Consider the following 21785-nt stretch of genomic DNA (forward strand, 5'->3'; position numbering starts at 1 on the left):
GCAGGAGCTTTTTGGTTAGCCTGCAGGTGGAGGAAAGTTTTTTTTTTTTTTTTTTTTTTGACCAGCATACATGAGTTTCTGTAGATCTTGCTAGAAATTGTTGAAATGTTCTTCAGGTGATAGTATTTCGACTTTGTAGATGTTGCTATGTTTCTGAAAGTTCAGGTTTGAGTGGATCACTGCACCTGGATTTTACAAATAGTCAAAGCAAAGACTGGAATCCAATCGACAATCTGTAGCAAGACTTGAAAAAATCAATTTAAAGATGCTCTTCATCGAGTCTGACTTAATTTGAGCTATTTTGCGAAAAAAGAATGGGCAAAAATTTGTTTTGCAAATGAGCTACACTACAGAGCAGAGGAAGTTTTTGGATAAGATTTGGATATTTATTTGTAAAAATATTAATAATTTGAGTATTGTATTGAATAAGTTTTTGTTAGTGATGTGAAAAAGTTCAGTAGTTGTGTATATTTTCACTCCTGTCACTTTGTCTGCGGTATTTCACCAATCATCATTTTTTATGTCTCACTTTTACTGACTCATGCTCTTTCATTCACTTTTCCATATCACAGTTTCCGCTCACATCAATCAGCTCAGTCATAAATTCACCAAGTATGAACTATTGTCTGGACGTGCAAACTGATTGATTGCTTTCTGGAAGACGAGTCAGCGGGCCGTCCTACTGACACATCGGGGTGTGAAAAGTGAAATTACGGCCGTGCGGCGGGTTGTTGGAAATTGTCATGCAGCTCTCTGAGACAGCAGGAATGCCTTCAGGTCATGGCTCTGGGTGTGCGAAACAGCTGTTCTTCTGGCGTTTTGGGAATTCCTGCGCCTCCCTCTGACGATTCGCAGGCCAAGAGGTGAACGAGAATTTACACCGCTTATCATTTAGTGGCGCGCTAAGGCTCTTAGTGGTGTGTCAGTGGAGAGTCGGTGCTTTGAATGTGTGGAAAACACTTTTAAATAGATTAAGACGTTGCTATGGATCAAAGTCTCTGAATGTGGTCTCGGAGAACTAATGTATACAAGGAAATAGTTGAGTGGATCATCACGGTTTGAACTTGGGCTTGATGTGGTGGCGCTGACTTTGAGGCCTGCTTTAATCCTGACCCTGTGAAGAGAGATGAAACAGGCGAAGCTGCTGGAGTTGGAGGCTCTCCATTATCCACCTTTAGTCCAAGATAAAGCGGCGTCTGCTCCGCGGCTCCCCCGGGAGAGCTGTTCAGGGCTCACAGCGCTCCGATTGGGATGTGGGCAGAGGCTGTTCCTGCTTCCCGTAACAGAGCGGCTTGTCAGCGCCTCGGGGGGGGTGGGTTGATGTTTCAGAAGATATGTAAACTCAGACATGCCCATCAGGTGTGTGTGTGTGTGTGTGTGTGTGTGTGTGTGTGTGTGTGTGTGTAACTGAGTAGGTATTCACGTGAAGTTGATTAGGAGACGTCCATCACATTTGGAGTAGAAAAGTAGGAACCAGTTTGGTTGAATTGTTTAAAGCTGCAGTAGCTATGTAACTTTTATTTAAAAATGTATATGTTTTACATATTTGTTGAAACTGTCGCTATGCTGTGACAGTATGATTTGAGACAAATAATATGTGACATTTAGGAGCATAGTCACAAGGTCGATGGTGCGAAGACCCGCCTCCTGGCTCCGATTGGCTAAGCTTTTCTTAAATAGCGTCTCAGGAAGGAGGTGGAGGAGGAGCTCACAGATTACTGATGATCTGTTTCTTATTATACTGCCACGACAGAATATTTTAACAAATATGTAAAAAACGTATATCTTTATAAAAGTTACATACTGCAGCTTTAAGAAACAATTTGCAATTTTGAAAAGATTTAAGCTGAAAGCAGAACATCCTTACTCCACTTCAGTTTTTCTTTTGTAACAAATGAAATAAGTCAGTCACGTATACCAAAATGTTGCTGGTTGATGTAATCCAGGTGTTCCCTTCCCTGCAGGTGGTTCTGCGAAGGCCGCGAGCTGCAGAACTCCCCTGACATTCAAATCTGGAGGGAAGGCGACCTTCACACGCTGGTGATCGCCGAAGCCTTCGAGGACGACACGGGACGTTACACCTGCGTGGCGTCCAACAGCCTGGGAGCAGACAACACCTCCGCCGAGGTTTACATTGAAGGTCAGGCATTCAGGCTGCTGCTCTCATGTAAATATTCTCAGCTGATGGTGGAAGTTTTCACACATGATCCTGACATAATTATTATTGAGCTGCTCTGTGACATAAAACTAAATGTCAATGGTTTGCCTATAATGAGCAGGAGTTTTTTATTTGTTTTTTGGGCTTTTTTACTTTTCAGAGTTTGTGCACCAGAATGAAAGCACTAAAGAAAGAAAATGATTTGACAAATTATACATGGAATACACAGCAAATTGTTTGTGTCCTTGTGGCTTTCAATAACAGCAGAGAAAATCTTCTGCAAGTTACTTAAGGTTCTATATAAAGTTACAAAACCGGCCTCTGCTTTTGTCTTCCTCTCCACTCACAGGAGCTTCATCGTCGGACTCAGAGGGAGAAGGAACGGCGTCAAAGTCAAGATCAGGAGCCATGCCGCAGTACGTGTGTTTCTGCACCGCCTCTTGTGACCTTACGACCCCACGGTGAACGCCGAACCCCAGGAAGGGTCAACTGAGCCCCACAGCAGCCAGTAGTCTGCTGTCTGCTTCTCCTTATCCAGGCCTTTAAAGAGCCTTAAGCCTGACCCAGAACGTGGGACGCATTCCTCTAATAAAAGGTCCAACGGGGTTAATATGAAAAAGAATCACCGTGTCATGCCTGCCTCTGCTTACCTCCAGACTTTAACCTCTCGTCTGCACTTCACTGCCTACATGAATGTTTCTTCCATTTCTTGAAGCTCAAGCTGCTTCAGACGACCGTTTTTTAAAAACCAAAATAAAGCATCTTGACAAGAATGTATTTTTTCCAGTCCAGCAGAGCAGAACCGCTTTACTCCAAATGTTTTTGATTATTCCCCTGCCTTTCAGGGATTCTTTGCTAAATTTTGTTTACATTCCCTTCAAGTGTGCCTTCCTTCTCCGTCTCACAGAGCGCAGAAAAAGACGACTTCGATGTCCTTAACAATACGCTCATCATCGCCCAAAACCCCAGAGGTGCCTCCTCATCGCTCAGCCCTGGTCCAGTCCATGTCTCAGCCCCCACAGAGGGTAGGTCCCAAACCAGCTGTGATCGTAAACCTTCAAATATATATATAAAAAAATATCTTCCTCTCTCTCATGTGTGTTGTCTTGTAGATGCAGAGTCCCGTGTCTGCACTGCATGGTGGTGAGGCGTCAGGCCCTCCACTGTTCACAAAGGTACGCTTGAATCAATGGAAAGTGCTCCAACCCCAAACTTTACTGTGTTTTATAGGGATTTTGTTCGATAAATAGGCCAACACAAAGTAATTACTTATAAAGTGGGAAGAACAGGAAACATTTAAAAAAAAATAAATAAAAACCCATAAAGTATGGCATGCATTTGTATTCCTCTGCCCTTAATCAATGAGATTTCTCTTAAGATTGATTTATAATGTTATTCCCTCATCAAAAACATACCTGGAGTGTTGCCTTAATTCTTTTATGCATGTTTGAGAAATCCTTTAATCTCTCATTGAGCTGTGCAAAACGCTCCAGCTCCTTCAGACTAGCCAGCAGCAGTTAGCAAACACCTGTTGGAACTGCACACCTGCAGAAGTCATTATGAGCTTCTTCTCAGTGCAATGTTGGTAAAAACAACGGTAAAGTTTAATAGAGGAGCCATGTTGTGATGACTTCTTGAAGGTGGAGTTTTAGAAAGAGCAGGAGATTTTAAAGAGACAAAGGCCCAATTTGAAATCGCTAAGTTACAAATTGAAATTTCTTTTGAGCCATATTTGATTTGTATAGCATTTTTACAAAACTGAAGGTAACTTAGTTATCTGTGGCACTATGTGGATGGAAAGTACATAGTACTGCCCCTTTAAATTAAACTGCAGTATAACCTTAACCTTGAAGGGACTCCTCCATGCTTATACATGGCACATCATCCAGACAATCCATCCACAGATGCATCCATAAATGTCCTCAGACATCCCATAATAACTGCTGTGGCTTCCACCAGTGGGGGTCCAATAAAACAGAGGCTTTTCTGGTTCAGACTCTCCAGCTCTCCGCCGTCTCCTCCCCTCCTCCCCCCTCAGGCTGCGGGTCTTATGATAGCTGAACTGAGACTGGCTGAGGCAAAGCTTCAAACAGTCCTGCCAAGCCCACAAGGGTCAGGTCCCCTTCACTTTCATTCAGCCTGCCAGGCCCTAAATCATTTCCCACTTCATTAGTAAAGGACATTTGTTGTTCCTTCACCCCCACATCGGACTCCTTTCAGACCGCTGCCAGACTTTAATCACGACATTCCCACGTTGGTCAGCACCCGTCCCCACTGACCTATGAGGAATATTTCTCCTGTGAACCTTTTCTTAAACGTGTCCGTGCTGAAAGCGCAGAATGAGAAGTTCCCAGGTTCATGTGAGCCCAGTGAGGCTGGGGGTTTCTTGTCGTAGTTCATGTATTCATCCGACTTTATAGGCGGCGAGATTGAGAGTACTCGTGTAGGAACACTTGATTTGTTCCTTCATTTTCTCACAAACTCTGCATTTTATGAGGATTTTATGCAACAGACCGAGACAAGGTAATGTAGCACACAAATGTGAAGTGGGTGAAAGATGATAAAGAAAAAAAAAGAAAAAATTTGAAAAGTGTGGCATGCATTTTTTGTTTTTTAATGAAGATGAGGAACTGAGTCAGAATTAATTGACTGGCCTAGAAAAAAAACTTAGAAGCTGCAGAAAATTAATACTGGACTGAGGTTGTATGTTTTGTTCAATAAACCAAAACATACAGCCAGATTTATACTCGTATGATTAAATGGCCCAATCAAAGTCCTGACCATAGTTCAATTGGGAAAAGCTGAAAACTGACGTTTACAGATGTTCTCCATCTAATAAGTTTCAGTCTCTAGATCTGCAAATGTTTAATGTAAATGTACAACACAGTTTATATATGTTTTAGTAAGACGTATCATTTTCTCTGAACTTCAAAGCTATGCATTGGTCTCTGTTGGTCCGTAAGATCTTAATAAAATACATTAAAAATACACGTGATGTGATAAAATGTTAAGACGTCCAAGAGGCCTGAATACGTTACAAAGCCCCTCAGGATCCTGCTTTATGATGTCGGAGTTTCCTGTTTTCAAACTTTTCCTATAGCCGATTTTTATGACCCCCTTTGTTGTGTGAAATGATCTCATTCAAATTTATTGACTGTTCTGTTTGCTAGCTTCTGATTTTATTTTCCATATAATCAGAAAAGCACTTGTAACATCTGTTTCTAAAAAAAATAGCTTTTTTAAAAAAGAAAAATTGGATTACTATGCAGTAAATCAAAGGAAATCACCATGACAATCATTATTCTTCAGAGTTTTCCTGGATCCTGGGCAGTTTATATTTCAACAAGACAATGGCTTGAATCCTTTAGAAAACTGCCATGGCTAAAAAAGGACCTTGAATCAATTTGGCTTGATTCAAAAACATGTTTGAGAAGTTATTTAAAGCCTCATTTTGATGTGGAGATGATCATATCGCCAAAGTCTAAACTGAATCCAAGAGAATTTCCTGATTCTTGAAGAGCAGATGTAATCTGAGCATGATGTGAACCTTGCAGCAGCTTTGGGAAAACGCCGAGACGTTCATTGTTGGGAGTTTCTTACTAGAAACAAACTGTTGTCCGTAGCTATTAATGATCCCCTTCACACTTTAAACTCAGACTTTCCTCTACACCTTATTCTCTGCAAACAACGACAGACTCCCAAATATACATTGTTGGCCTTGCGTGTCAAGCAAACATTTAGTCCGCTGAAAACTTTCGAAAGCTTTTAAAAGAAAGTTGCTGAACCACGGAGCATCTCTGGAGAGACTTAAAAAGACTTCTCTAATCTGCTTAATCTTGACCGTTCACGTCTGAACGAACGGGGAAACAAAAGATTACAAAATTCACATCAAGCATACAGGTTCCTTCCCCAAAAAGACATACGGGTTTAATCAAGGCCTAACAAAAGCATCTGAATTTATATATTTATGTAACGGATTAACAAAACCTTCCAATCACCTGCTTTTGCTTTGTCATTGTGGAAAATGTGTGGTGAGAATATTCCTTTTGGATCAAGCAAGCAAAGGACATGATGAGAAAAATGTGGACAGTTCTCAAAAACCTCTAGATGGACGGTAATGTCCAACAGGAGGGGAGTTATATAACAGGGTGGTTTTTTTTGTTTTTGAGATTCAAATTTTTTATGAGTTTTATAGCCCTCATCCTCCCTCTTTGTCATGTTCCTCCTCTGAAACAGATGCATCTTAATTAGAGATGTGCTCTTCATCCTTCACTCATCGGCGTCTTTCTCTTAGTGCCTCTCTCTTTCCAATCTTTGACTGTGGCCTCCTCCCCTGCAGCTCCTGCAGGACGTCCAGGCGTCAGAGGGCCAGGTGGTGGTTCTGGAGTGCAGAGTCCGCGGAAGCCCTCCCCTCCAGGTCCAGTGGTACCGACAGGGGAACGAGATTCTGGACTCGCCCGATTTCAGGATTCTACAAAAAAGTGAGACGTTCCCAAACTTGACGAAGCTCAGTAACTTTCAGACGTGTGCTGACTAATAGTTTGTTTCCCCCCCCCCCCTCTCCTGCGCTGACTGAACACATCAGAGCCTCGGTCTGCAGCTGAGTCAGGTACGATGCCTCAGGCTCTTGCAGCTACATTCATGTTTAACATGTCCAGGTTAAATAAGTAATGGACTGGCAGCTTTGTCTGGGGGCTTAATCTTGAATTCATCATGACAACATTGTATCGCTGCAGTCAAAATGGAGTCCCAGCTATTAATAACATTAAATCACATATTTCCCACCTGTCTGACTCCTTGTCTAACGCGGTCTGTGAGTCAGAGAGACATCCCCAAACATCTGTGTCTGTCTGCTAGCTTGTCTTCTACGCTCTCTGTTCGTCTGACTCATCAGTCTACCTGAGATAACCATCGTCCTTGTCATTTCTGTGTGTCACTTGGTCGTCGTCTTGTCATATTTTTCTGACCTCATTACAAACAAACGTATTTATGGTGGTGGTGATTTATTTCAGAGGAGATCTGCACCTTGGTGATCGCCGAGGCTTTTCCAGAGGATGGAGGTCTGTTCTTCTGCAAGGCGTCTAACGCTTTCGGCTCTGTCAGCAGCACGGCCCAGCTGACCGTGAACCCAGGTGCGTCCAGCGCACAATCAAAGAGACGGTCAAACTTCACAGGGGCGAAAGCCGAACCATGAGATGTGGTATCTCTTTTTATGATTGATTCTAAACCACACCAGAACTGTGGAAAATGTAATTAATTTGCAAGGTAAAGTACAGAGAAATTAAACAGAGCAAAAAAACAAAAAACAAACAAAAAAAATTAAAAATGAGACTTCTTTCCTTTAACTTCAGTCCCATTTTCTGGTTTAAGGTGCTGTAAAGTCATTAAAATAAAAATTGTTCAAGCTTCCATAACAGATTTCAATAGACAACGTTAATGTAATCCCACAGGAGCTCTTCTGGCTAGCAAGCTAAGCTAAATGTTGGTTATGATTTATCTAACACACATGCCATCTTTCTTCCGGTTCAAAAACAGCTTAAAGAACATAAATGAAGGATTTTTCACACAAAGGCTTTTCAAGCTCCAGTCCTTCATTGACCTGCAGCTTTTAAATATCTTTTCAACACACCTGAATAACATAATTCAGGTTATTATCAGGAATCTGTAGAACAACAACCACTCCATCTCCTCAAAGAGAAAAATACATTTATGATTTCTAGGGTTGTATCGTTCAGTTTCCAGAATGTGTCCAACCTCAGAAAAAGCAGTACTTTAATATTACCACAAATATACTTTCTTTACGTTGTCAGGCCAAAAAAAAAAAAAAAGTTCAATGTTTTCAGAAAATATAAACGGTACTCACAAACTGTGTCTGGGGATTCCTTCTTAAATTTTTAAGTGAGAGAATTGAATTGTATTAAATTTCTTAATTTAAGGTTTTACCTGAAGGTTGAACATCTAAAATAAAATTCAGTTATTTGAGTCATTTTTAGGAAGTTTTCCATGGCCATAATGCTAAAATCCAGCTAACCTCAGTAGTCGTTTCCTGAAGATGAAGCTGATTGGGTTTACTCATATTAGCTCAGTGACCGTCTCCTCAGGTGTGACTTAATTATCTTAAGTCTGTATAGAAAAAAGAGAGCTAAGCTGGACACAACTATTTCTGTGCATATTATCACAGACAGAGTTGTTAGTACAGTGCAGGATTCACCACACAGCGTAAAGGAAAGGCTGAATAAACAGGAATTGCATCAGCCTGACTGGACCCAGCTGTCGCCCCATATCAAACCAGCTGTGATTCACTGTGTTTGTGTTCAATTTCCACTCAGTAATGGTATGTGCTGGTCCAGAGAGACCTAAATATCAAAGTAAGTAAAAAAACAAAACAAAACACTTTCCACTGTTTGCTTCCCCCAGCAGCTGAGGACTCATCAAGTAATGGCATGTCTGGCGATAGCTCAGGATTTGAGGATGCGGCCTCCTTCCCTCCTCCACCTCCTCCTTCGCCACCACCCACCGAGATCAGCCTCCTGGAGTTGCCGCCTAAGGCGCTGCCTCAGCCCGGTTTAGATGCGTTCCGTGTCAAAGAGCTGGAGATGTGGCCCGGTGCATCCGTTCCGCCTCTGGTCCAAATTAACTCGGAGGTGGAAGACGGGGACAAGGGGAGAGGGCTGGAACCTCTACAGAACGGCCAACACCCACCGACACCTCCAAGCTTACCTAAAGACGCCCCACTCCCACCGCCACCTCCTCCTCTGCCGCTGTCAGAACTGGCGGCAGCAGACATCCAGGTCACGCCCTCCAGTCAAGCCCACATCGTACCAGATTCTCCTCCGAGCCAGGGCAAGCTGTCTCCATCTCCCGGGAAAGATGGTCCCCCGATCCCTACCAAGCCAAAACCAAAGCTGTGAGTACTTGTCATTCCTCGTATGGCTGCGTCCCAGAGGAGGGTTGGTTAGCAGGGCTGAGAGTCTGATTGGGAGGACTGGGAGGAGTGGGAGGACTGTCTGAGGGGGAAATGCTTTGTGAAAAGGGTAAACGGGGAAATCCCAGATCTTTTGGGGAAGAAAAGCATTATCTTTATGTTAGTGTCAGTAGCTGCGTTTCCATTATGAATCTGCACAAAAGTTTGTCAATATTCTACAAATGGTGAAAAAAATAATAATAATTCTCAATTGCTGTGTTGCTGTGTTGCTGTGTTTCCATTAAAAAAAGAAAAGCAATTAAAATCACACATGAATAAGTTTGTTCACGGACAGGTCATTAAAAAACATGGCGCGCTGCCATCCTCCTCCCTCTTCCTGTTGTCTTCTTTGTCTTTTCTGCCGGTGGTAACATCCGGCTGTTGATCACATGACTTGTGTGATGAGACAAAAGTGTTTCCATTGCAGTTTTGCAAAACGCACTAACTTCAATATGGCCAATAAGCTACCTTATCATAGCACAACTTTTTATCTATTTTTTTTCCCCCAAAATGTCCTTGTTTCCATTAAGCAAATTTGTTTTCATAATTCCAATTTTGTGCAAGTTTAAGGTCAGTGGAAACGCAGCTTGTGTCTGTAACAGATCTCTGTGCTTTTTCTGGATGGCTCCCATTGTATTCTTGTGACCTTGCTGTGCATGCCCGTCCCACGGTACGGCTATTGTGTTTTTGATTCCTGAGGTAGAGTGTCGCTGTCATTTTAGAAGAGCTGAGCAGCAAATGGTTTTCTTTCTGTAGTAATCAGGCCTCGTCTTAACCATCCTACCACACCTTTCCTTTTTTTATTGAAAGAATAAAGTGAAAAACTGAGGACAATAAGGAGAAAAGGAAAGACGTGAGGAAGAGAGATCTGATGTGCAACCGAACCTCACATTCAGAATAAACCATTATGTGGTTAGTCTTTTAATCCCTCAGGCTTTCCGGATGCCTCGCTGATACATGCTTGAATATTTGCAGATTGGTTCCTTTACTGGTTTGAAGTTATTCATTAAAGTAGCTACTCTATGTTTGTTTTCCAGACATTACAGGATTTTTCTTTTGATTTGTTGGCAAGTGAGACACTGTTGGTTTTCTCTTCAGTACATTCTGTGATATTCCGACTAAGTGATAAATATTGTTCTGCTCCATAAAAGATGGAAGATAAAACCTAATGACGTTAAAGGAATAGTTCAGATGTTTTTAAAGTTCAGCTCTATGAAGTTACCATCAATAATAGTTCCACAACAGATTTCGTTTTGCCAGGAGTTTATAGAAGAGTGAAAGCATATAAAAGTAATTTTTCTCAGCTTGGATAACTTTTAACGTATTGATTGGATACTTGCAACCTTGATTAACTCTCTGCTTCCAGACAGTGATAGTCCATTTCCTTTGGTAGAAAATGTTAAAAACTAAGGTTTGAAAAAATGATTCCTTAGTAACAATGACATATCACAAACAAACATGTCCTCCACGCTTAAAGACATCATGACTGTGTGCTCTACTGCTGAGTCAGTGCAAAGAGGGGCCATGACTAAATGATGGGGCGAGTAAGAGAGCGCAATCGACTTTATTAAGTCTGGATCAACTCTGTTGAAACTCTGTGACGTTATTTTGAGGGAGACATTAAATTGGTTGATCATTTGATCATGAGTTCAGTGAAATTTCTTGAGATTAATGATGACACCTGGAAAAGCACAGCAATACCCGTGACCTTGATATGCAGATGACATCCTGTTGGGAAACACAAAGTAAATTCCCCTCTTTACTGAACTCTTATGATTAGCTGTTAGCATATTCCAGGGTTTTATTCTAATTTCTACAAACTCACTGCAATTTAACATCTCTCTAGTACAATTAAATAAAATGTTATTGCTAGTAATTTCACCAAAAAGCGCTTGAAAAAAAATCTGAACTATCCCTTTAAATTTTGTCTACCACTTTTTTAAAGCTGAAACATGTAGCTTGATCTGTTTTAGTCATGGTTGCAGTCGACATTTCAGGAGGAACTTTAACCTTTTATGTTGAGTTTTAACAAAAAACATAAATTTTCTACCTAAATCAGACATTTGAACCTCTGCCCAGCTGCTGCTGATGATCACTTTGCTCTAAATCTCGGCTCTCTCAGTTCAGCCCGTTTGTCCCTGCATGCGCTCCAGATTGCTGCTTATGGGTGCATACATGTACTGAAAACGTTGTGACTTGATAACTCTGTGCTTCCAGAGCTGACAATAATGAGGAGAAGACTGAAAACGGCAGGTAATTATTTTGTTGTGTCTGTGATGCTGTAAGCAGCATTTATCTGTGGTTATGGAGAATACGTTAACAAAAGTACAGTGGAATTTCTTTAGAAACAATCAAGTTTTGACAAATCTTTTATTTAGCTCTGATATGGACATTTTTAGGAACTTTTTGTGTGAATTCAGGAGGTTACATCTGAGAAAGTTGGAGATTAAGAAAATGACCTCGTGCGTAGAGCTACGTTTACAGCCGCCCCATTAAACATAGGATTAATAATTCACTGGAGTTATATTATGACTGCATACTTTGGACAAGGCACAACATCTGACTTAGTTAGTTGCGTGACAAACCCTGCGCAACGAAAAGTCTTATCTGTTTATTTTTTCACAGATAATAAGGCCAGGATGTTCGAGATTTTTTTCCCCTTATTGGTTTAAACACTTGTGTTCTTTTTCCATAACAAAATGCATGAGGCGCTGAAACAATCAGCCTCCGACGTCAAAGAAATTAGTGTAGCCCCCCCCATCTTTTGCCCCATTACATTGTTTCCTTGCTTAATGAAAACAGCAGCGCCGCCGTTAACCAAAGGTCATGTTTCTGCAACACTGCGCTTATGAACAGTGGCCGACTGTAACCAATTTGAAGCTTATCAGTTCAATCAGATCCTGCTTGTTGTGCGGCACGTCGTCTGCAGGCTTTTTCTCAGTCAGTTGCTAGGGAACGCTCACTATAAACAGGATGTTTTTATCTGAGTTAGCCACACTCATCCTAAGGGCATGTATCCTTATTTTTATAAGTATTTTGTATGTAAGAAGTTGGGAAAGAGCACAAGTACAACACATCAGCTTGGCTTAATGTTGGTGAAGATTACATGCAGACCACCATCCCTGGGTAGTGATGCGTAACACGATGGCTGTCCAGTACAATAAGGTTTTAACAGCTTCCCACTTTGAGTTATTAAGGGCAAGAGTTATTTGTTTCAGAGAGGGAGAGGAAGTTGGGGGCGAAATGTGGAGTCTGACAGCAACACACAACCTAACAGACCAGCACTCTACTCCGGGATTTAAAAGTGCTCTGTGGCATCCCCGGCCTGTCTGTGTTTCATCACAGTGGCTGTTGCTTGTTTGTTGCAAGATTATGATTAGAGAGACAAAAATGTCAGCAATTTTTAGAAAGATCATTGCACTAAAACAACCTATGGACCAATTTCATAAATTAATTGAAAAGTTCATTTATTTGAGTAATTTAGTTCACCAAGTAGGATACTTTAAATGTATTAACTAGATTGACTGTTTTTAAGGTATTTTTTGTTAAATACAATGACTTTCTGCTTTCGGCTATGTAAACAGGACATTCAATGTTAGAATATTACATCAGAACAATTAAAAAAGCTTTTTAAAGCCAGAAATGTGGGCTTAACGAAGAGCGTGTGTAATCCCACCCTTAAAGGCTGTTTGACTCTGACAAATGACCCTAATTGAAAAGCATATTCTGAAGTAATGAATATGATTCGACACTTCTTTGTGTAAAAACTAGCAGGAGCTAATTCCTGCTTTTTTCACATAATCACTTTGTATTGTGCCTGTGTTAGTTTAACTGCATGATGGAGCTAATGGAGCTGTCAGAGTAATAGTCAGAGGACAAAGTCAGTCACACCACTCAGAGAAACTGTAAGGGAAGATAAAACACTGATTTTAAATCTGTCATTCGTGTGGCTTACACTCTGTGGGGGACAAACAAGCCACTGCTGCTCTGGTGGGTAAACAGTTAGAGGAATGTTTGGAGAGACCAGATATTGATTTAATTTCTTGTTCTGTTTTGTAACATAAAAATCCCGAGGGAGAGTATCCAGTAGTCTTAAGCATAAGCACATTTGACTTACCATACCAGCAAATTCAACTTCGAATAGCTCAAAAAGGAAGGACAATTCTGGAGAGGCCTACGCAAAACCTGGACATAAATCCAACTGGGACACATAGGTGTGGTTGAAACCAGAAAACCCTCCAGAATGGATGAAAGAAAATGTTACAACAAAATGTTGATTCAATTTCCCCATTGATTAAAAAAGAGATGGTACCAGTTATTACTGTAGCTTGAAGGCTGGACATAGAATTAGGTATTATTAAAAATTTGCTTTTTCACATGTAACTGGGTAGGTTTGGATACTTTTTTCAGCATCATTTGTAAAATGCGTTTTGTATTTATTGAAGTTTTCATTCTCTGATATTAAAGTTAGTTTAATCTAAAACATATTAAAGTGGGAAAAGCACAAATAGAAGAAAACTAGGGGTGAAAATACTTTTTGATGGCGTTCATTTTAATGTAAAGTTTATTCTTTCTGGACTTTTTTTAATTAATGTATCTATCCATCACTGGACAATATGGCTGGAAACATAATATGATACAAGAATTTCACATAAAACTACTATAGATAATTATTGATGAGTTTTTTGTTCTAAATATCTGAAATACTGATAAGTTCGAAAAGCCAAACCCTTTCTTCTGCCTACATCTCCCAGAATGCTGATCAGAGTTCAGTGAAATTATTGAATATTGTGCTAGACGTATTATTTACTGATATTTATCGCAATACATATGTTGTTATTGATTTATTGAGTGTAAAGCTTTTACTTACGAACAACTCGACTCATTAAGACAGTCCATTGATTGACTTCAAAATGGCTTCTCAGCTCAAAGTATTAACAGGCAGAAAACCGATTTCTTTTTTTTTTGGTTTGAGTAATGTTGAGGGTTATGGAGGAGCATGCTTGAGAGGAAGGGACGTGCTGCGGGAGACCTGGCTAATGAAAACAAACCTGCTGACTTTTTTTTTTTTTTTTTGCTGGGCAGAGGAATGGGCGCAGGAATGGAGTGAAAGCTGAACTCAAACTTCCCAGGGAGAGACTCAGATTCTCTGCTTGGATAAGAGCTAAGGCACAAGTCTGGAGAGAAACCAATGACTTTACCACATGTTGGGAAAGACAGGAGTTTCTCATTGACTGCCTTCTCCCCCCCGATCATTTCAGTGTTTCTAAGCATAGCCAACAATAATGTTTTAAGGTGTGTGCGTTAGTCCGAAATGACACCTTGATTCATTCATTGATTCACAAATTCACAGGCTGCTGATTACAGGATAAAATGAACAAGCAACACTTTTCTATAGAGACAGTGTTTTCTTCTCAGAAACTGCTGCAGGGTTTAAGCACACAAAGGAGAAGAATGTTTTCTTAACCTAACCCTACTGCTGGGAGCTTGTGTGTTTTGTCATCCAACCAGAAGTTATCTTGTTGTTGGAGGCCAGCTTAATTGTGTGAGCTTGGCAGAAAAACAGGAGAGCATTGCTACTGAATGAAATGGCTTTCGAGCATTGTGAGGAAAAGACACGGCCAAGGAGACGGCACTCTGGAGATTTATGACCCTGTTGGATAAACTGAGCTGTGTTTTCATGATGCAAGACATCAGATTGCTTTTATTTTGCTCAGCGTTCACCTGAACACTCACCTTATGAACATAAAGTCGCATTACGACAGGCGGGTAACACCTGGAGCTGGTCGCTCCGATTCACATGTGAGCACATGTTTGTGTTTCGGGTTGAGGAATCGACACCGACCTTGATTACGGCTCCTGTTTGTAAGATTTCATTGCAGTGTTTTATTAACATTCTGCTGTGATGGTGTACTGCTGCCATTACAATACCAATATTGATCATCTGTAATAATCTTGGCTAGAGTTATAGGATTATTTGATATTGTTTACACTGTGAAGCAAAAGTTGTTCCATTATTTCTTCTGTTAACTTTATCATAGAAAGAAAAATCTTGGCTTTAACACTTGATCATCTTTGAGGCTGTCCCGCTTGTTGCTTCAATAAGATCCTAATCAAAGCAACAGCTGGGATTTTCTACTTTCTGAGCTTTCAGAATATTCTTGAGCTGAAGTCAAAAGCTGTTTCACATTTTGTCAAGTTACTGCCACAAGCATTAATGTATTGTAGTCAGATTTTAGAAGATGTACCAACACAAAGTTGTGCAGAATTGTGGGAGGTAACTTGGTTTCCACATTTTAAAAACATAACTCTTAGAGCTGTTGCTCTGATTTGTGTTCTTTCTTTACTCTGAGAACACTTTACAATTTCTATGGTCCAGTTTGTGTCGTCTTATCACATGAAATCTGAATGAAATTCATTTTAGTTTGTGGACTTAATGTGACGAAACCTTGCAGATATTTGAACCCTGTAAATATTGCTGCTCTGTTAAATGATAGAACATGTAAAGACTTTTCACTCTGAAAAAAAGAGGAAGCATTTGACAAATTAGGAGGCATACAACTGGAGCAAAACGATAAAGGTGGAGCCAGCAAAACGCTGCCTGAGCATTATATTATAGGTTGGTACGGTCTAACGTCTGGGTGGGCGTCTCTGTGAGCCCAAGAAGCAGAGGCAACAATTATCCATTCCTCTGCTTAATCTCTCTTTCATCAGAGCAGGAATCAACACTGACAGTCGAAATGATGCTCTTGCACGGATTTCGCTCCACAAAGTGCTTTTTGTGTCCGCGCTGAAGTCTCACTAGCGGCGTGACTGTGGGTTTGTTTTTGACGCCGCACCGCAGTGTGTTCTCTTTTAGCCTGCATGATGAAAAACAGGCACTCTTTAGCACTTAGCAGAACCTCAATTTAGCCTTTTTTTTTCGTTTGCTACACTTATCCTGGTGTTCCGGCAATCATTCAGGTTTTTTCTTTTTTCTTCTTGCTCTTTGGCTGCATGGATACTGAGGTAATGACTGATTGTAATCTACAGAACTTGGGTGGCTTACATGAAACCAGACATGGGGGGAGGAAGTTAACTCAAACAGGCAAATGTATACAGTTTTGCAGCCCCTGAACCTGATTTATAAATAGTTTGGAGATGATATTTAAAGAGCAGCCTTGGAGAGAAAAGGCACAGATTTGTTTGTGTGAATGGAGCGCAGGCATCGCCAGAGCCACTTTATTTTTCTTTCCTAGGTATTTACATCTTGCGTGCCACTGTAAACTTCTCAATCACATTTCAAGAAAACACTGCAACCTCAGCAAATCACCTGTAGACCCACTTTAAGAGAGCACAAGGAAGGAACCAAAGAGTTATAGACAGGCATTTTGTTTTTGCAAATGAAAAGATTTTTTGTTCAGAAAATGTAATGGATGTTGCTTGGCCAAAGTATCGATTTATTACAATGTACAAGTGGGTCTAAAAAAATTATTATTTCGCTCGAGAAAGATGAAGAAGCCAGACCATGAAGTAAATAAGAGAGCAGGAAACGTTTTTGTGTTGTCCCTAGATGTTTTTGCTGTGAAACACGATGGCGGCAGCATCAAAATAGGATTAAAACGTATCATCTCTCACCTCTCTGATACGAACTTTACAAAAACATTATTCCAATCCAATTATCCTCTAATGTCTGTCTGCGCTCCTGAACTGGAAGAAGCTGAATTTTTAGAACCCGGAGAGAACATTCTTGAGCTCAAGCTAAAGACTGATTTGGTCACAACACAGCAAATGAAGGCGAGGTCAATGCATAAACACAGTCGTGATGAAGGCCAAGAATGTCCTAATCAAATTTAACATGGCCCCTGCTGCCTGCAGCTTGACCTCTTACCTTTCAATCCAGGTCAGTTGACATAACGGCCATACCTCTGAGATGAAATGATCCCTGCAGTAGTTTCCAGACCTCTTCAGCTCCACACAGGCTGCCGTCTGGGGAACAGCAAACTCACTGCTTTCACACACAAACACACAGACTGTGGAGTTTCAGCAGAAGATTTTCCTCCTACATTTTGTTTTTTTCTTTAAAGAATCGGAGGTCATTCACTCAGTCTGGTGAATATTTTTTGTCTCGTTTTTTTCTTTTTTTTCTGAGCAAAAGGCTTCGGTTGCCAGGATCTGTCGCATATCTGCGCTGTGACTCAGAGCTTCCCCTCAGCAGTTTGTTTGTGTTTACGAGGTGCAAACTCTAATGAAGTATTAACAGTCACTTTCCTGTCGAGGTGTTGCTTGCGGTTTTGTAGAAAGCAGGAAACACATGCGTGTTGAGGAACCACAGAGAGCCGAGACGGCAGGCTTCTCACAAATGGGTTGTCGCCACCGTATGTCTAATTAGAAGCCGCCGAACACCTTACAAGGCCACATGCTTGGGTTTTGATTAGCGGTGTTTGGAAAAAGGCAGACAGGAAGCTGGCTCTCGTTTCGTTGGGAGTGAGGTTCGTAAAATTGAATAAAAATTGAAAAGAAATCGCAGGAGGCTCGAGGGAAGCAGGGATGAAGATAATTTCACATGGACCTCGGCAGCTAGGGAAGGGGGGCCAGTCTATAAAAGGACATGGGAGACACGGGATTGGCTGAGACGGCAGATCAACAAACCGCTGGATTGGTCGGGGAGGCGAGAATGACCTGAGTGGAATGAAGAAACTCTCCAAATAAGGAAGAGAGCTGTGGGAGCTGACCTTCAGAGAGACGAGCCGGAGGAGAGGGAGTGATGAAAGGACGAGCGCTAGGATGTGAGGGGAGCGAGAGACGAGGCAGAGTGTTTGTGTTTGGGGAGCTGAGAGCATGGATACTAAACTACCTCAGAGTCCCCTCCCCAGTAGAAAGCACTGCTGGGTGTAAAACGCACAGATAAACACCCACCAACATACAGCACCTTGAATTTGAGTTCATTTCATAAGAGACAGAGCTTATTAAAGAGAAAGTATTATGTAAAACCAAGTTTTTTTTTTTATTTAAATCATGTTATAATGTTTCCTCATCAGACACACCTGGAGTTTTGCTTTTGATTCTTTCATGCATGTTTGAGAAATCCTTTAATCTCTCATGGCAACCATGAGAGATTAAAGGATCTCTCATCCTTTAATCTCTCATGGTTGCCATGAGAGATTAAAGAATGGACATAGTAGTCCACTAAGTGTGGACTACTATGTCCACACTTAGTGGACATAGTAGCTATGTCCACTAAGTGTGTTCACTTAGTGGACATAGCTAAGTGGACACACCTTAGCTATGTCCACTAAGGTGTGCAAAACACCTTAGTGGACATAGCTCCGCCTTCGAGATGGAGTTCATCCTCAAAGCTACAGTTTCCAAGTTTCCCCCTGACAGAGCAATCCTCCACCACAACTCCTCCACTCAGCTCCTTCAGACTAGCCAGCAGCAATTAGCAAACGCCTGTTGGAACTGAGCATCTGCTGAGCTGATAATACGAGCTACTGCTCAGTGAAACACTGGCAGAAATGTGGTTAAAGGGTTAACAGAGGAGCCATGTTGTGATGACTTCCTAAAGGTGGAGTTTCAGAAAGAGCAGAAGTTTTTAAAGAGACAGAGACCCAATTTGATCGTCCAATTTCTTTAAGTCATATTTGAAGAATGCAGCATTCTTATAACAACTGAAGGTGACATAGTTACTTGATTGTGCTGCAAAATGACTCTTATAAGATTGTCACAATAAAAGCTGCAAAAGATTTCAGAGTGGGCTGTAATCTTTAGCAAGATGCTACAAGTTTCATCTTGTAGCAGGATAGCAACTTTAAACATACAGCAGAGCCACAACGAAGGGGTTTAGATGACATGATAGAAACATACATGAAATGATGTGTCTGTGCCTGGATATTGAAACCAAAATTCACAAATACTCTTCATCCAGTCTGACTGAGTTAAAGATATTTTGCATAAATCTATGGGCTAAAATAACTGTAGCAAAAAGCGGTTCCATTAAATATACCATGGAAACCCATTTCTGCCATGAAAAAAACGCCCAACAGGAAGTCATAATTTTCAGTTCTAAAGTCATATTTGTCATAATAAATGTCATAATTACAAGAATAAAGTCAGAATTTTTACTTTTAATGTCAAAATTTTAAGATAAAATGTCATAAATTCAACTTTCAATTATAATTATAAGGTATAAAGTTATAATTTGGACTTTCAGTCTTTAATGAGATTCAAAGTCATGAAACAGTTTGATTTTTTTTCTCACAATTATGACTGAAAGTAAAACATTATTTGAGATTCAGTCAGAATTATGACTTTGAAAGTTGAAAATGTGACTTCTTGTTAGTTTTTCTTCTTTCCTTCATGGTGGAAATGAGATTCAATAAAATACTGACTCTGGGGCTGAATACAAATGCATGATGCACACTTTATATTTATTTGTAACATGTAGAAAACATGTTACAACACATGCTTTGTTAAGGTCCAGACTCACAAAATCCCAACAAAACATCGAAGCTTGCGGCTGTGATATGAAAAAAAAGCCAAGGTCTGCAGGGTGTGAATACTTCTGGACTATGTAAACACACAGGGAGGGCGACATTTTTTCCTTCTGAGATCAATGATTCTGTGATCAGGCTGTAGCTCCAAGTGGTAAATGCGGCTTATCTGCCAATAGACTCTCAGTTGGTTGACCACACAACTCCCACTTGTAGATCTCAATTAGAGGGCTCCGTAATGGGAACACACTCCACTCTCGGTGACACGGCTGTCACCGAGAACAAACACAGACGGGACTCGCAGTGATTCGCCCCTCAGAGTCTGTGAATCAGAGGTATGACTCGCTCCGTAGTGGAACGAGACCTCCCCGAGTGGCTGTCTGACTCCTGCCGGTAACTAGACTGGGCACATAAAACACCCCACTGGAGCGCATCCCAGTTCTCCCACCTTCCACTGGTTCTGCCGTGACTCATCAGCCGGCCTGGAACGCGCCGGCTCTAAAAATAGAGCCATAACACACCAGAATAGAAATGAGAAATTTCTAATAACAAGAGCTTTGCTTCATGGCTCAAAAATGAGGAAGAAAATCCTTCTCTTGAGAAATACTCGTGGAAATACTTGTGTGAATATAAAGCAGAACTATGCGGTCAGGATGGGAGTGCTCACACACGCCAAGCAGAGAGTTGGGTTCTTATATTATTCCCACACCCTAAAACAACACACACTGCATAAAGCTATTGTGCTCCGTGTGCTGGACACGTAGATAACGTCTTCATACACACCTCTAACATATGAGGGGTGATAATAACAGAGAGCTAATTCAAACCAAAGCTCTCTGATGATTAAAGGATTAGTCCAAAATCCTTGAAGTGAGGTTTTCTGGAAGCATCGAACATCTTAACTACTGTAGATGAGTCACCTGGGTTTATACTGAATGAAGAGGCTAACGGCTAGCCTGATATTGGTCAAAATTAAAGCGTACTCAAAAAAAGGTCCTTTATATGAACATTAGCTTATAAACCTTTTAAAAAGCATCACTGAATCAGTTGCTTATTTATGTAAAAGATAAAGAATATTTAGAACGGAAACAAACTTTGGTTTAGCCGGGTTTTCAAAAGTGGCAGGGATGTGACATCATGCAGTAGCTCAAGAAATGTACAAATGTAAAAGTACGCGCATTTGTTTGCTGTACATATTATTACGCTGCAAAATTCATGTGTATGAAGTTTTCTTGTGTTTTTCTCATCGTACAGTTTTGATTTGTAATTTCTGTCAAGTATTTTGACTTGTTGGTTATGATAGCTTCTTTTTTTTCATCCAAGGAACACGAAAACAATCTGTCATTTCCTGGTGGTGACAGAAAATGACAACACCACAGAAATGCAGCTTTTGATTAAAACTACATAAAAAGTGTGGATGTTTAATCCCTCTGGGATTAGCTATTAGCTTTACCATCCAGGAGCAACTTTTCTGCATTCATGAAAACACCTTCATTTAATAAAATATTTTCTGTCAATCAGATGTTAACAACTTGAGCATTTAAAAAAAAAAAAAACTCAAACTGCCTTCTTAAAGGGGCAGTATTATGTGTTTTTCAGGTACATAGTCCCATTTTATAGCACAATCAAGTAACTATTTAACCTCAGTTGTTTAAAAACATCTTGTATATATCAAATATGACTTAAAAGAAAATTTTCTTTGTAGTTTAACCCCTTGAAATTGGGCCTCTATCACTGTAAAAATTGCTGCTCTTTCTGAGACTGTGCCTTGCGGAAGTCATCACAACATGGCTCCTCTATTAACCCTTTAACAACATTTTTACCAGCGTTTCACTGAGCAGTAGCTCTTATAATGAGCTCCGCAGATGCTCAATTTGCTAATTGCTGCTGGCTAGTCTGAAGGAGCTGTGTGGGGACTTTCTCTGTGAGACGGAAGCTGAGGAGGAGCTTTGTCCTCGAAGGCGGAGCTAGGTCCACCCAGGTGTTTTGAACAGGTGAATGGTTGCCATGGGAGACTAAAGGATTTCTCAAACATGCATGAAAGAATCAAGGCCACACTTCGAGTGTGTTTTTGATGAGGGAACAACATTATAACATGATATAAAACTCAAAAAGTTGATTTTACATGATACTGCCCTTTTAATATCTTGCTTTGTCTCTAAAACAATGCCAATTGTTTTAATTGGCATGG

General features: G+C 40.7%; 1 protein-coding gene across 6 annotated transcripts in view; it reads left to right on the forward strand.

The window, feature by feature from the left end:
- Nucleotides 1-21785, forward strand: part of palld (palladin, cytoskeletal associated protein) — an 82643-nt gene that overhangs the window by 38798 nt on the left and 22060 nt on the right. For 4 of the 6 annotated variants that reach the window (XM_015043924.1, XM_015043931.1, XM_015043928.1 and 1 more), the window contains exons 3-11: nt 1965-2140; nt 2508-2574; nt 3066-3183; nt 3271-3333; nt 6498-6639; nt 6744-6767; nt 7171-7290; nt 8576-9065; nt 11340-11375. In XM_015043924.1, coding sequence (XP_014899410.1) covers nt 1965-2140; nt 2508-2574; nt 3066-3183; nt 3271-3333; nt 6498-6639; nt 6744-6767; nt 7171-7290; nt 8576-9065; nt 11340-11375 — 1236 coding nt within the window. The remainder of the gene's footprint in view (nt 1-1964; nt 2141-2507; nt 2575-3065; nt 3184-3270; nt 3334-6497; nt 6640-6743; nt 6768-7170; nt 7291-8575; nt 9066-11339; nt 11376-21785) is intronic. The other 2 variants (XM_015043926.1, XM_015043927.1) reach the window with 2 other exon arrangements.

The sequence above is a fragment of the Poecilia latipinna genome, unplaced genomic scaffold (genome assembly GCF_001443285.1).
Source record: "Poecilia latipinna isolate Pla-1442-1.1 unplaced genomic scaffold, P_latipinna-1.0 Scaffold657, whole genome shotgun sequence".
NCBI lineage: Eukaryota > Metazoa > Chordata > Actinopteri > Cyprinodontiformes > Poeciliidae > Poecilia > Poecilia latipinna.